Source organism: Bubalus kerabau, chromosome 23, assembly GCF_029407905.1.
Source record: "Bubalus kerabau isolate K-KA32 ecotype Philippines breed swamp buffalo chromosome 23, PCC_UOA_SB_1v2, whole genome shotgun sequence".
Classification (NCBI taxonomy): domain Eukaryota; kingdom Metazoa; phylum Chordata; class Mammalia; order Artiodactyla; family Bovidae; genus Bubalus; species Bubalus kerabau.
The window spans coordinates 23,189,596-23,206,237 of NC_073646.1; the positions used below are offsets into that span (position 1 = coordinate 23,189,596).

Here is a 16,642-nt window from a genome sequence, read left to right on the forward strand (position 1 = left end):
GGAAGTGTTGTAAAGCGCTTAGCCCCATGCTTAGCACGTAGTAAGAGCTCAGTAAATCTTCCCAGTAGTGGCTGTTATCTGTTCTAGCCCGGGGCTGCTCCAGAATTTCTCCTTAGGAAGAGCTTTAGATAGCCAGTCTGTTGTAAGGGGAAGCTAGGGGGTGCTTACATGGCAACCATAGTTAACTGCATAGCAACCATAATGTTTACTTAAACTGGGGGGCTCGGGAAGATCGATGGGGGTTGTGTGGAAGGAGGAGTCAGCTAGGTGCCCCTCCCACACGCCAATTTTCAGTGGGAACTAGCCAGGCACCAGCGGAAACCTAAGCTCCCCTTGGGAACCGCGCTATGAGCCGGTCCTCTTTGCTGCCTGTCACCCCGCCCTTTGAGGCAGATGGTTTCTTCCGTTCACCCGGCTGGTTCAGGTTCCGCGCTCGGGAGTCACAAAGCGCGGGGTCACGTGGGCGGGCCGGTGCGCTTTGTGACGCCCAAGCCTCGCCCCTCGGCCCGCCTATCGGCGCACGCCAGCCCCGCCCCGCGCGCGCCGCCCGTGCAATCCCTGCTTAAGAGACCCCGGAGTGGGGCGCTCGCCCGAAGCCAGGCCGCGTCCGCCATAGTGCCTGGCTCAGAGGTGTCGCCGGCGCCTGGTGAGGGCCCGAGAGCGGCAGAGGGGCGAAACAAAACAGGGAGCCGGCGGAGCCCTCGCCGTTGCCCGGCGGTTTCCGGGCTTAATCTCGCGGTACTGGGCCGAGAGGCGACGGAAGCGAAAGGCGAGAGAAGCTCGGAGCACTCGGCGAGAGGAAGCGTCAGGGAGCCTTCGGCGGCGTCGCGAGGGTCCGCCGAAGCCCCCCGGCCGCTGGCTGGGGCCCGGGGTGGTGAGGAAGTGCTGCGAGGCCTAGCCGAGGCCTAGTACCGGCTTTGTGTCTGAGCGGCGTTGGCGTTGGCGGCGGCGGCGGCGGCGGCGGGGGGGAGGCGGAGCCGGGGGCGGCCTGCGGGAAGGCCTCTCCTCCGCCGACCGCGCGTTTCGGCCTAGGCCGCGGGGCCGCCCGTGGCCCTGCGGGGAGCAGGCGAAAGGGGTCTGTTGCGTGGCGGGGGCCTGGGCCTGGGGCAGCCGACGCCGGTCGTCCGGAAGCCAGGAGGAGGCGAGAGGCCGCTCGTGGACTCCGGGCCTAGGCCCTCTCCCCTCTGCCTTCTCCCGGGGCCTGGGTCACCCCCATCCACGGAGAAAGAGACCATCCGGGAGGTGCGGCCGCGCTATGGACCCCTGACCCCACGGGGTCACTTGGACTCTTAACGTGTGGACTGACCGCTACTGACTGCACCGCTGCCCCCGTCTCCTGCCGGCCCTTAGCATGAGCGAGGGGGACCCAGCCGGGTGACATTGTGCCGGTTGGCGGATTCTCGCTTGCCCCCTTGCCCCGTCCTCGTCCGCCTCCTCCCACATGAAGCGATTCTGAATATCCGGGGGGAGGGGCGGGTTCTGAATTATTGTTTTTACGAACCCCTGCTTGTGGTTGGGGGGGTATTTAATCTGAGGCCTTTTAGGGTCCTTCGGTGTCTCTGAGTGTTTTGTGTGTGTACATATTTTGCTCTTAAGTTTATAAATATACATATATTGAGCGTGTCCACGTCTCCTCGCTGAACCTTAGGAATCCTTTGGCACCATGTCCTGTGTGCATTATAAATTTTCTTCTAAACTCAACTATGATACCGTCACCTTTGATGGGCTCCACATCTCCCTCTGCGACTTAAAGAAGCAGATTATGGGGAGAGAGAAGCTGAAAGCTGCCGACTGCGACCTGCAGATCACCAACGCACAGACGAAAGAAGGTAAGAGCCGCCCGGGCTCCGGATCCTGGCTGGTGGAAGAGAGATGCTGGTGGCGAGGTGCCTGGCAGGAGACTAACCGCCATTATATCTCTTGTGGGACTGTTCGTTCTAACACTTTGGGGATGACTTTCATTGATAGCCAGGGGTTGCAGCAGTCAGCCCCCCGAGTTTAACTGACTTTGATTTTTTTCTGTATACTTTGATCATCTGCAACCGGGCGATCCCCAACTGTCTGATGATTCCTCCCAAATGATTTTTTTAAATGAAGGTTTTGATGGTAAGGGGTGGGGATGTCATCCTGGTTGTCTTGAGTGCTTACCCTGGGGCATTTCCTAATCTGTTTTCCATCTGAAGGAGGAGAGGAGAGCATGAGGAAGGCTTCTTTGTAAAGCAGCGCTGGAGAACCTTCTATACCTTTCTAACTTAATCACCGTAGGGGGTTTGATGGCAAATTTTATGTCCTCCTCTTCTCCCTTCCCCGATTTATTTAGTTAGTTTTAATTTTGTAGTTGCCTGTGTTTGGACAAAGATCCTCCCTTTGATGTTTTTAATCCAGCCGGTTTTTAAAGTTGGAATTGCTTTTGGAACTTGGTACGTTCTGGTGTGACCACTTTTGTCTGGTGTGTTAAGTTCAGAATTAAGTAGTTGAGCTCTGCGTTCATCACATTGCTCTTAAATTTTAGCAGTTTCATAAAGATCAAAAGTACATATTTTTTAAAATAGTGGTTGCTTGATTTTATATGATTATATTGATACTAGGATACTGAAAAATAGTCTGCTGTGCTACCATATGAATATACATACATAAGCCACTAATTGGAATCTTTAAATTTTTCTCTTTTATTAAAGCTTTTTATATGATACTGAGAATTTAACATAGATACGAAAATGAGACAGAATGGCCTCTTAAGAGTTTCTATTTTCAGATTCTGGCTTTGAACTTCGGTTTCTTTTTCTCAGGACTGCAACGCTGATGTGTCGTTTTGTGTCTTTTGAGTTTTTTTTGATAAGATGAGAAGTGAAGTGAAGTTCTAGTTAGGGTAGTTTATTGATCACTAAATTTGGCTTAGTGGGACATGGGTTCTTTTAGTTGAAATTGGGGGAGGTTCCCCCACTTTGTCAAGTACAAGAGCTGTTTTTACATTTACATCCAGACATAAATATAATTGTATTAAGGAACAGCACTCAAAAGTAGTAGGAAAGAACTTGTATACTAACTTGATAACATGTGCAGGAATATTCTCCGCTTCCCCCCTTTCCGGTTTTTCAGTGTATCAGACCTAAGAGACGCTTCATGTGAGGCTTTGGAAATTGTGATTGTGAGGAAAAATTGCTGGTGATCATGATTAGTTGAGAAACAGCTTTTAAAAACATTCAAGAAAATACCTTTAAGGAAATATTTTTTAAGGCCACAGAAGCCTTCCTTAAGCATTACAGTCACACTTAACAGATGGATTTATAATAATTTTAGGACATCTGGATATGTTAATGATGCTTAATGAAGGAGAGAAAATAAACTATTAAGTGAAATTAGAGAATATTAAGGCAGTTTTAATCATACACAGATTTCATATTTTGCTTGAGTATAACACAATTTACTCATTTAAGACTAGACTCCATCAGTCTTTTCCATCTAATAACTGATTACAGCTTTGTTAGACTGGAATAAATTATTGTTGATTGAATTTTGTCCATGAATTTAAGAGTTTGTGATGTGTTATGTTTTTTCTAAGCTAGGAAATTATTTAATACCTTATTTTTACAAATGCTGAAAGCAGAAAAGTGCTTTGCCCAGCCCCATGTTTTTTGTTTATTTGTGAGCCGTCATTATTGGAGAAAACTTTGCTGTAGTAAGCTTTGCTGTCGGATTGGTTAAGAGAAGAGAAATTTTGCATCTTATGCTGTCCTCAGATTAGGAGAGAAAAAGATATTTAGGCACTTAATGAATTTTATGGCAAGTAGTATCAGTGTCACAAGGTAGCTGAGTAAAAATGCCACTTGCTTTTAGCACCATCCAGTGAATTAAAGAGGACAGAATAAATATTTATAGCTTCATAGTTAGGAGATTGCCTAGGAAAGAATGGCGAACTGGATCACTTTAGTTTCTTTGAATTAATGTTTCTATCATGTTTCTATAAAAGATTCCAGACAGTTTTGGAAGTCTGTCCATGTTTAGGACTCTTAAATCTTAGACTGAAATGCTTGAATCAGAATTTCATGTTTCAGATTTAAGAATTCTGCTTCTTTGTTTCTAGACTACATTTCAAAATAAATCTCAAATTATCTTTTTGTGTTTTTCCTATATAAACTTGTTTTTCTCAGTTTTCTGCTTATTTGCAATTATCCCCCCCCCCTCCTCCAAACACACACACACACACACACACACACACACACACACACACAACAGCCTTTATTCTGAACTTTGGGTAAAAAAGATTTGGAAGCTGAGGAAAAAGAATTTTCAAAAGACTATTTCTCCATTTCTTAAATTTGTCTTGTTTTTCATTTCATCTATATTCTTCATGTTTTTGGGTCAAAAATGGCAGTGTCAAATAGAGAGGATCTTTTGAAGCTAACAGGTTACTTATTGAGGTATTTTAAAGGTAGGAAATCATCACTGTAATTCAGATACTTTAAAAGGTCAATTAGCATGTGGCATCAGAGCCAGACTTGAAGCTTGACAGCACTGTGTTGATGAGGTGAATAAAGTCATCTTGGAAAGCTCCTGAACACAGTTGCTATTTGTTCCTACAGTGAACTCTTTTGACAGTTGTTACATAGTCAGCAACTTAATTGCCTGGTATTTGACATAAAGTTTTAGTTTTTTTTTTTTTTAAAGATTCCTCATCTCCCATGCTTCTGGGTTTTTCTTTCTTAGAGCTTGCTTGGAACTTGGAACTATCCTGAACTATGCAAAAGATAATGATGGTAGTCTTACATTAGAAAATTGCATCACTCTAATTGGATACTTATGAAGATAAAGCTTTCTACTTGAAATATATATACCAAAAAGAACCCTTTCCTGAACAATTTATGTGTATGTGCACTCAGTCGTGTCCAGCTCTTTATGACCCTATAGACTGTAGCCCTGCACTCCTCTGTCTGTGGAATTTTCTAGGCAAGAATACCGGGTAGGTTGCCATTTCGTCCTCCAGGGGATCTCCCCAATCCAGGTATCGAACTTGTGTCTCTTACCACTGTGCCACTTGGGAAACCCAGTTTATGATAATGTGATTAGAAAGGATAGAGCCAGTACATCTATAAAAGCTTAAAATGCTTACTACATATTTGATAAACTTAAAATAATTAGAACAGAGGTTGGTAAGCTTAATAATTAGAGCACTTGGTGCTGAGTAACTTAAGTGAGTCAGGTAAACTCAGTAATTTAAAGAGTGAACCCTGATACTTAATTGTTTGATTAAGGGAGATGGTTACATTTTTACATATATCCCCCTGTAGTGGATTATTTTTGGTAATTTTGCAAATTCCTTTCATAGCAAATTTTTTTTTTAAACCATCGTTGAACTCACTGATTCATTTTTTGTTTGAATTTCGTTCTTAGAGAACTATTCCAAGTAATAGTCCCAAGAGTAGGATAATTCTTCCTGTCTGTCTGCTCAGAAAGTAGCATCTGTGTTCGTCCAGTTGCTTACGCCAGGAACCCAGGAATTCATGCCTGATTTCTCTTTCTCCTCCATCTCTGACCCCACCCACATCTGTCAGAAAGCCTTAAAACATACTCTTGATTTCTGTCACTTCCAGAGCAGATCATTATTCTCTCTTAACTGAACTACGCAGCAATCTCCTCCTTAGTCACCCTGTTTCTGTTCTTGTTCCTATACAGATTCATTCTTCACTTAGATACCAGAGTTTTTGTTTTTAATATGAATCAAATTGTCATAATTTTTATTTAAAATCCTTCAATGACTTCCTGTTGTACTTAGAAACAAAATATAAATATATGTAACCTGCACCTGTGTTTCTAGTCTTTCTGTCCTTTTCATCAGCTCTTCTGGCCTTTCTGTGTCATTTTTTTCCACATGCTTCTCTGTCTGAAACATTCTTTGCCAGTGTTATTGCACATCTTGTCTTCTCTAAGTCTCAGATGTCAGTTCCTCAGAGGGGCTTTCCTTGAATCAACATTCTATCCAGAGTTGCATCCCACTTTGAATTCTTTATTACAAAGCCCTTTTTTCTTTGACTACAAAGTATTCAAAATGTGTCATACTTTTTAGTCTGTCTTCCCCAGTAATACTCTTGTACAGCCCAGGAAAAGTGAAAGTGAAGTCGCTCAGTCCTGTCCAACTCGTTGCGACCCCATGGACTGTAGCCTACCAGGCTCCTCTGTCTATGGGATTTTCCAGGCAAGAACACTGGAGTGGGTTGCCATTTCCTTCTCCAGATCATCTTCCCAACCCAGGGATTGAACCCAGGTCTCCCGCATTATAGGCAAACGCTTTACCATCTGAGTCACCAGGAGAGAGAAAATATTTTCATTCTAAATGACAACTTTTTCCTCATATAGTTCAGATGTTCAGCATTACTGGCTAAATAGAGAACGACTTAGTCTTCCTGAGACTTGGGGTTCCACCTCCATCTCTGGTAGAGGTGCCAAAACCAAGAACCTGTTGACATATTTGGTGTTAACTCCTTATGGCTTTGGATATTTGTCCTGACAATAATCTCGATGCAAGGAACATGTTGTTATTAATGCTCTTTTCCCATAACATTTATGTCTGGTTGAAGTTTTCTAATTCTTGAGGACTATGACTTACCCAAATTTCTAAATAGAAATTCAACTCTTTATCCTTTTATTTACAGAATATACTGATGATAATGCTCTAATTCCTAAAAATTCATCTGTAATTGTTAGAAGAATTCCTATTGGAGGTGTTAAATCTACAAGCAAGACATATGTTATGTAAGTATTTATGAAATTCCACATTTGCAAGTTCTCAAAATACTTTTTACTTTGTGAGAAGGAAAAGGTATACTTTAGAACTGAACTCATTACTTTGTGCTAGTGAGTATGTCTTCTTAATCCTTAAAATTATGAGAATGTTTGTTTTCCTGGTTTCTTTCCCCAGTTAAACTGTAGTCAGAAGTAAGAGTTAGTAGGCTTTTTGATCTATATAGGTAATACTAACAAAAAGCAAATGATCTTCAAATAAGTAAATCTTTCCCCTTCGTTGGTTTTTATTACCTGGGCACTTTCCCCCCTACCATTTTTTCACTACAAGAATGTAAGTGTCTTGAAATCTGTCCTAAATATTTTGTCAGCGTCAGGAGTATTCAGTAATGCTAGTATTTGCTTCTCATTAATAAGGGACTTTGTTGGAAAGCGATAATGTTTATAGGATTCTTGAGCACAGACACTGGAATCAGGCTTAGATTTGACTCCCATTTATTGTTTCACACCAGTTGTGTGAAATTGTATTTGGGTAAATTACCTAAAGTCTGTACCTCAGATTCCTCAAAATAAAATATATGTAACTCCAAGGAATTGGAGGAATTCAGTAGTGCCTGGCACATGGCAAATGCCCTTTATTGAAGTAGGAATTATAGTGGTAATACTTAGGAATGGTCTATAGCTTAAGGAGTTCACTAAAAGGGCAGGATTATAACTTTATATCTAACTTTCTCTGCTTTCTTGCCATTTTAATGCTGATAACAGTTATTGGGTTGGCCAAAAAGTTTCTTCAGGTTTTTCCAAACAATGGAATGAAAAAACCGAAACGAAGTTTTTGGCCAACTCAGTATAATCTGTGAGGAGGATAGCAACTTGCGCTATTTAAAAAATACTCAGAGGTAAGATAGACTTACTTGAAATTCTGGCAAATTCTGCTTTTGGTCAGTGAAATTCTGGCAAATTCTGCTTTTGGTCAATGAAACATTCTGGAATTTGCCAGTCCTAGGAAATGGAATGTGTTCTTGGAATTGAGGTAAAATAAAGTCATTTCCTGGAGCTTTGCTTCATGTGGGCAAGTTTTCTTTCTAAGACTGTTCTCATTTAGTTTAAAGTTCTATTCCATATTTTAACATTTGGAGGTTCTTAAATCTTTTGTATAGTAACTTTAAAAGCTGAAGACTTTTTTTTTCCTTCTGTAAATACCAAGTGAGCTATGTACCTTTAGCTTTATATAATTTTGAGACATTATAAGGGAAGAATTAATTCCTAGAATTTAGTGTGAAGTTATACCTTAATTTACTAAGTGCTTTGTAAAAATAGCACACATTCAGTTTCAGGAGATTGTTCTGATATTCAGAAACTTTAGGGAGAGAATTGTTTAAAGTACATGGGGAAATAGTTGCCTCTTACAGAATTGCATGCGTAATTCACTATGTATTTGATTTCTTTTATAATATACTTGCCTCATGAAGTGTTTTTTAGTTTGTTGAGCAAATACTAGTAAATGAAACTTTCATTTTTATCTCAGGATGTCCCAGTCATGTACAAACCAGAAATTCCTTTCATATGCTATCTAACATTTTTCTGTCAGGATAGCATAAACTTAAAACTAAATCTAAGCCTTTGCAGGCTATATTTTAGCAACTTGACCCTCATACCCTTTCCTGGGTGGACTTTTAAAGGAATTCCTTCTTGAACTTACTTGTGTATATATTTTTAAAAATCAGTTCAATTCTCCATAACCAACTTATTAAACTTATTCTTTTAACGAAAATACACTGTCAAACTGTTGATTTTTCTGGAAGATAGAGTTCCTATTTTATCTTGGTCACTGTGTTGAGACTTTTAAAAAGATGAAACTGCCAACCTGTCTTTCTGGATTTGAAATTTAGTTTCTGGAGCATAACAGTTTCTCAGGGCTCCAAATTATAAAATATTTACAGCAGCAGTCTTGCTGTAAGGTAATTCAGGGTATGAAAATTCTCATCTGTACCTATTAAAAAAGTGAGGATTAATATAATTGTTCAACCTATTAAGAAATAGCCACAAAGTTTCTTGAATAACAAAATCCTCATACTACTTTTCAGAAAACATTTATTTTAGGTAGAAAGATACACATCTATAATTACCAAGTATGGATTCTTTTTTAAACCAAAAATGCATCTTAAACTGTTCAAAGGTAGTAAAAATTAAATAAGGTAGTATACTTATTACTTCTGAAATTGGTTGTTTTTAAATCTTTGTGCCAAGGAAAAGTTGTGTTCCTAAAAAATTTATGATTGGAGAGACGTTTTTAGCACAAAAATTGATTAATAGCTACTCAGAGAGTTAATGCTGTTTTTCTTTTTGTCTTTTTAGAAGTCGAACTGAACCAGTGATGGGAACTTCAAAAGCAGTATGTAAAAACACAATCTCACACTTTTTCTACACGTTGCTTTTTCCTTTATAATGTAGCAGTGAAGTAAATCATTTTTAGAACATAATATCCAGTTGATCATAGTACATATTGTAAATAAAATGTATTTTGATGACAGCTCAGTTGAATATGGATATATGTGGCATAATTTACACACTTTATTTTGTAGAAATGGGTAATTTGTGCCCAAAAACCACTGTTTCATATTAAATATGGTAGCATTCTCCCTGTATGACACGGTGTTGCACAGTTAATGTATGATCCTTTTTAGATCGTGTAGGTTTTACACTGATGAACATGGTAACATGTTCTGCATCTGTCTGTCTATAGTTAGTATTTTGTATGTATGTACAGGCTGTTGTGTGCTTTTTGTTTCCTGCAATAAAAAAAAATGTTTGGAATGTATATTTTGCCATTTTCACGTTGTATCACTTAGTTTTTTTTTGGTTTTTGGGTTTTTTTTTTTTTCTTTTTTTCTGCCTGATTGATGGCTTTGAAAAATGCATTAGCAACATCCAAAGCTTATATTTAAAGTTTGATGCTTTCTCCAAGTTCAGACACGTCATAGAGCTTTCCAGAGACCATTGACGCAGCTTTTATTATTTAGTTTTGCTTTATTTGGCAGTTTTGAGCTCCTATTCTTTGTTGACATCTGTACTGTAAAGTGAAACCTGGAATTGGGCCCCCTACAAGTATACAATGTCTCGTCGATAATTTTGATGATTTTATACAATTGAGTACTCAAGTTTTAATAGAGATCTTATACTTCTAGTCTGCTCAGTTGTCCAGATTAAAATAATTCCCTCTTTCTCATAAGGTATTAAAATGCTGCATTAATTGTAAGCTAACTGAAAGCTGTAGCTTATCAAAGGTAACTCCTCTTAACCAGGTTAACATCTTAGTAACCTTAAGTATGACACCATTTTGACTTTGAGCTTTTAAGTAAAAGGTAGCAGCATTCCTAAGTCATAGGGTGAAACACCCGGTTCAGAACAGAGATCTGTAGTAATTGAGTTCTGTAAAACTTGATGGTTCTCTAAACATTTGAGTGCTCAGGCTTGATTTGTACACAATACAAGATGTCTGAAATCCTCACTTAGAATTTAAGGGTATTGCTTGCTCTTTCAACTTTATCCTTTTAAAATACTAGTGATCTTTTTAATTGTGTATCAGGTATTTTCACTAACCTTGGATCATTGAATCTTAAACACGATAACATAGAATATCTGAACTTTGGACTTGTTTTCTAAAGTATATGACCTTTAGTTCTCATGGAACTAAATATAGTGATTCAAAAATCAAAACTTAGTGTTTTGGGAGTTTTTTTCCCTCTTTGGGGTATATGGTTTTTGGGGGGTTTGGGTTTTTTTTTTTTTTTTTTTTTTTTTTAAGCATAATGCTGTAAAAACTGTCCACAAGTTTCTGTTTTGCTGGTGATTGGTTTAAAACTGATTTTTATGTATCCAAATGCTAGCACAAATTAGATTGACTATACTGGTGACTGTAGTAGTTAATGTAACACATTTTGTATAAAGTACATTTTATACAGTATTTAAACTAATTCAGATGAAGTTTTATTTCTTGAAAACAATTATTTCCTTTTTGTTTATTAGCATGTGTATAAGCACAGATCACATGTTCATAAATAAAGTTAACATTCTTTTAGCCTTGTGTGTTCCCTGGCATGTCTGTATTACACTTATAAGAAGCAGTTTATTTTATGCTTATTTAGGTTTCTCTTTTCTTTCTTCTTTTTTAAAAAAAAAATAACTAAAAGTGGCTTTAATTTTTAGGTAGAATTATTTGAAGTGGAGAAATTAGATAACATAATATCCCCATTATTTGCTTGGGGTACATTTGCTGACATTTAAAATACGAGAAAATATATTCATAAAGCATAATTAGTGCCCATCTTAGGAGACTTAGATGTCCTATGCACATTCACAATTAAGACAAAATCACTAAAGCCAGATTTTTTTAATTCCGATTAGTAAAAGTAAATGTATGTACATTTTTGGTAACTTAAGCCAGCTCTAATCAAGGATGGCTGTTTCTATATTGTACAGCTTTGCTGTTTGTAGTTATCCTTCCGTGTTCCAAAGCTGTGGGCCTTCATCAGAATTACATTTTGTAAGATCCTTTAATTTCAGGCAAGTATAGTTGACATAAAAGATTTCAGATTCTTGCTCCCAGAAGCAAGACCACAAATTAGATGTGAGAGAGGTAGGTTAATTTTAATCGTGTCCACAGTGTGCATATTAATCAGTGTTTCTAGAGACTACTTTTTTAAAGTAGGGTTTTTTTAATTGATGTTTAATACATATAAATTCCTACTCATTTTTAAATCATTTCTTGTCAGCATTTTCACTTATTTCTTAATATCTCTCTATATGTAGAAAACAATTAGATGCCTTTCTAAATTTGTGGTAAATTATACCTCCTTGTATTTTTATAGGGTATTAATGTGCTATATATAGGGGCTTCCCTTATAGCTCAATTGGTAAAGAATCCACAGATTATTTGATGGGAAAAAAGTGATTTAGAAGCTGTTGAATATCTAAAAGCACTCATAACTAAATATATACTCCTAATAACAAGTTGGCCCAAAGGAAGAATAGGAAAGCCTGGCATAATAACAAAAAGACAGCTGTATTTGAGGGGAAGAAGAACAACAAAAAAGTTAGTTTTTTTTGGTTTCAGCAGTAAAAAAGTGTAATATAACTGCTGCTTTCTTTCTAAGGAAGTGATCAGCATGCATATTTTATATAGTAAAAGACTGTTTTAAAAGGCTATTTGTTTCTTTGATTAGAAACATAGCATAGATGATGGTTGACAGCAGTTTGTTCAGTCCTTATTTCTTAAAATTCAGGTAATTCCTGGTTGATATAAAACGTTACGCTCTTCAAAATAGATTGAATAGGTCAGAATTTTTCTGGGTAAAAATAGGCTGTGTTCTTTCAATTTTTCTTTCCTAAATTTACCTCTTGAGATATTCATTCTTTAAGGAAAGAACACTTCAACCCACTGATAGATTATATGGCTAGGAATGTATATGGGGTTAGTGCATTATGGACTCTACAGTCCCTCAATGTGGAGCTGAGAACCTTTTGTTTAGATAAACATCCCAACAGTAATATCCATCAAACTAGCTTTTAAAACTCTTAAGACCTGTATAAGTTATATTTTAAATTTAGCCAACATTAGTTTTATTTCCATTTATTGCATTCCTGCTGTGGTGGCATTAAGCTAAGAACTACATATTGAAACTGGTTACATTTCTATTTGGGGCTCCAAGTCATGCTGCTTTTTTTTTTTCTTTTTCAAATACTCTCAGTTCTTTGGAATCCTTGAAAAATGCATGATGAAGACTCACTTTTTTTTTTCTTTGATCCAGACATCTCTTTACATTCTCTCCATTTTAAAGAAGAGTTCTGACCAGTAATGCATGAGAAATTTGTAACATGTTGAATAAGCAACCCACTTACTATATAGGAAGCTGATAATGTTTTCATTTTGGTACACTTGTAGGGAAATCATGTCTTTAGAGTTACACGCTAAAGATTGTGTGTGTGTATACATATACACACCCATGCATAAACACTTGTTAAAAACTGATATTAATAGAGTTCAGGGGAACAAATAATGAAGCACTTTTAAATACATTTGAACATACGTGTTTTAAAGCCCTCTTATATCCATGTTTAATACTTGCTCCCTTTGATTAAAGTAACTATTTCCCCTGCATATTGAAGTCCATCCTATAACTGCTCTGTTTGCCCTGCCCCAGGATGCCTTTTGTTTCCCTTTATTTGGCTTAAAATTTTTGCCCTCATAAAGCTGTGGTTTCTTTGGCGAGATTAGCTATTGATGCTTTGCATGGGAGAATAAACTTATTCAGACCGAGCAGTACGTACTCAAAAGAGTGGGAAAGTAGCAATTATTTGGGAGCTGTTTTATTAAAGCAATTATCTGAGCCTTTAAAGAGCTGCTTGTTGTTACAGGGTTGTATACTGGCATTATAGGAAAGTTAGAAAGATTTCTTATTCTCTCTTCTAGTGTACATTGTCTTGAGCATCATTAGTTTTAGAGACCACTGATAAACCTGGAACTCTTAGTATTTAATCACCACACTGAGCAGCTTTCCTATCCTTTTCTTTACTGTTTTCTCATTGTAATAGCATCCCCTTCAACCATTAGCCTTTATTTACTGTATGTGAGATGTGTGGAAAAGGATAAGTTGGGTGAGCTACATTTCAGCTTAAAACAAGATAACATTCTTTCAAAAACTTCTAATAAAAATACCCAATATTTGAACATTAAGTGGCAATAGGGAGTAAATGATCACTTTCAGATGTTTTCAGTGTGGAACTTGAATGTGTGTTTAATTTTTTATGAACAGATTGATGACTCTTCTGCGTCTATTTCTCTGGCCCAGCTTACAAAGGTATATATATATTCTTGAAAATATAAATCTTTTTCTAACATCATAATTTTTTTTAATGTGGAGCAGTTGTTTTAAGAGGGGTTGGGGGAGGAAATACTTTGCAGAAACATTTGTACATATTATTACTATCCTGTAAAGAGTAGCTGCCGTTTTGAGAAGATAGGGGGAGTATTTTGCTTCACCATAATGTTGGCGTTTCATCTTCAAGACAGAAGAAACAAATGAAGCTACACTTACTTGCCTTTTTTCTCATACATTTTGTTTATTTATACATTGGAAACTAACAGATTTCTGGAGGAATTCCCTGATTTTGGCTGTAATTTATGTGGACTTTACGCAGCCAAAATAGAAGCTTTCCTTTACATGGACAATTGCGTGGTTATTTCTTGAATATTTGAATCGATCCCTTGAAAGTTAACGTTTTAAATGTGATACAGTTGTTTCTCTATGCTATAGACTCGTAGTCTGTCTGCATTAGAAAAAGTTTTAAACAACCTAATTTGTTTGAACACAGACTACATGAATTGTGTAAATGTATAAAGTTGTTTGCAGGAATATACCAATGTGTATGTTTGGCAGAGGGGCAAATTGTTACCTCCTGAAATCATTGTATATGCCATGTTTTGCGATAAGATTGCTTGCAGTTTTCTGCTCAACAGTGTGTACCTTTTGTTTGGGAAAGCACTAGTGATGGATTAATTTTTAAAACAATAGACTTAGTTTGCAAATTATGCCTTTAGGGGAAAAAAGGCAAATGATAGAGAACAGGTAGTGTTTTGAGGGCCAAGAAGGAAGTTTTCCAAAAATCCTTTTTTCCCCTCTATCAGAAATATAAAATTATATTTAGCAACCAAAGTGAATGAGTAGACAAGTTTTCCATTAGTGCTGTCCCTATCTTGTCCTTGGCTTTGTTGTAGGTTTTGTCCTTATCCCCTAGAATGTATCCCCAAAATGTCCTAGTAACAAATACAGCTTTTTAAACTCCTGTTGTGGGAAAAGTACAAAGTTGATAATTCTAAAACCAACCTCAATAATTTTTTAATACAAAGTGGTTTAGCATAGAGTTAACATCTTTAGCAACTTATAGTTCACTGTTTAAAGTCTTCTGTACTGTAAGGACCATATTTGAGTTCTGGTCTATTCCTCCATTGTTTCTTTGTGGGAAGCAGTTGGGGAGTTTTGGAGGTTTGGGGGACTTTTTTTTTTTTTTTTTAACTATTTGTAAGTTAATGTTTGGGTTCAAACAAATTAGTTGTTCAACATCTGTAATCCAGTTTTTTGTAAATGTTGCTGTTGTTCTAAGCTCTGTTAATGTTAAGCATTCTTTGTATATAAAATTACAATAAAGTGTTAAAACTGGTTGCTTGTTTTGTGGATGAATGTAAAGCTAAAACCTAATGAATGGCTGATAATGAGTGCTAGATGCTTGAAGATTCAAGTTATTAGGACTCACTCCCTTAGACCCTGCTTATTATCTAGACGACTGTATGTAATACCTCAGAGGTGAAGTTCATAAATCTTTGGAGAGTTGGATTTATAATTTGAATGCTCAATGCATGTGCTTTGCACTTAATTTTAAATTTGGCACCACTACTTAAAGAGCCTTCTGTTTCTAGTATCTGCTGCATAATATGTTCAGTGTCCTATCCCCAGCCCTACCTCTAAGTCGTGTGCTTGACACTTGATGCTTAATGCTATGACACTTGAATTATTTTTAATATTTAAAAATGTCAAGTGTTTCTCTAACTTAATCTCAGTTTTTAACTTAGAAGAGTAGTATGTAAATCTTAATGTAAGGTACAAACAGGGTCTAAGGTTTGAGTGCCCCCAGGACTTTCTTCAACCCTATAGACACCCAAACATCATGTAATGACCTAAGGCACTCCCCATGCCTCTTCTAGGTTATACTTGTAAATAACTGTTTTTATGCAAGATTAGATATTGCTCTTTACAGGATGAGTGGTGTTGTCTTTGGCTGTGTGGTCTTAAATGTGTTTCTAATGTGTGTGTCAAATAATTACCTGTTAAACAGACTGCCAATCTGGCTGAAGCCAATGCTTCTGAAGAAGATAAAATTAAAGCAATGATGTCGCAATCTGGCCATGAATACGACCCGATCAAGTAAGTTTATAAGTACTTTATTCTAGTATGTACTTTGGGGTGGTACTTAACAGCCCCCCATGTCAAAAGCTTTTTTTTTTTTTTTAAGTCTTTGTGTTCATGTAATTTTTTTTTTTCCCCTTTCAGTTACATGAAGAAACCTTTAGGTCCACCACCTCCATCTTATACTTGTTTCCGTTGTGGTAAACCTGGCCATTATATTAAGAATTGCCCAACAAATGGGGTAAGTTCAAACTAAAATTTTTCCTTAGCCATATTATTTCTCTTGGTAAATATTGGCTTCTACGTTATAGTGGCAAATGAGCACAGCTTTTGGAGCCAAACTACCGGTGTCAAATCTTGACATTGCCACTGAGGGAGCAAGTTACGTGAATGTCTCCAAGCCTGTTGTTTCTTCTCTGTGAAATGAAGATAGTGATAGTACTACTTAGCTCCCATGGCTGTTGTGAGGATTAAATGAGATCATACGTGTAAAGCTCTACAGATAATACAAGCAGATAGTAAATACTGTGTGTTAGCTAATATTATTAAATAATGGCAACTGCTTTTTCTCTTCCTCCTCTCTCCTTTCCCCTACCTGTAGGATAAGAACTTTGAATCTGGTCCTAGGATTAAAAAGAGCACTGGAATTCCCAGAAGTTTTATGATGGAAGTGAAAGATCCTAACATGAAAGGTGCAATGCTTACCAACACTGGAAAATATGCCATACCAACTATAGATGCGTAAGTATTCAAATTGGGTATGATCTGTGGAGATTACAGTCAATCCAGGTGATAGTGTTTTATTTAATCTTGGGCTTGTAACTTGTCTACTTGGATTCCTTATAAACATTGTATACCAAGTCTTAGTCTATATGTTGCATTTCTGTGTTAAGAATGAGAGGCTGCAGTCTGCTCCATTTAAAGCAAATTAAAAATGTATT

At 37.5% G+C, this 16,642-nt stretch overlaps 1 protein-coding gene across 2 annotated transcripts in view; it reads left to right on the forward strand.

Moving 5' to 3' along the window:
* The first annotated feature begins 593 nt into the window (after positions 1 to 593).
* RBBP6 (RB binding protein 6, ubiquitin ligase) overlaps positions 594 to 16,642 on the forward strand; it is a 35,527-nt gene continuing 19,478 nt past the window's right edge. For both annotated transcript variants that reach the window (XM_055562626.1, XM_055562627.1), the window contains exons 1-7: positions 594 to 1,829; positions 6,651 to 6,750; positions 9,097 to 9,133; positions 13,554 to 13,598; positions 15,631 to 15,719; positions 15,846 to 15,942; positions 16,303 to 16,442. In XM_055562626.1, coding sequence (XP_055418601.1) covers positions 1,664 to 1,829; positions 6,651 to 6,750; positions 9,097 to 9,133; positions 13,554 to 13,598; positions 15,631 to 15,719; positions 15,846 to 15,942; positions 16,303 to 16,442 — 674 coding nt within the window. In that variant the 5' untranslated portion in view covers positions 594 to 1,663. The remainder of the gene's footprint in view (positions 1,830 to 6,650; positions 6,751 to 9,096; positions 9,134 to 13,553; positions 13,599 to 15,630; positions 15,720 to 15,845; positions 15,943 to 16,302; positions 16,443 to 16,642) is intronic.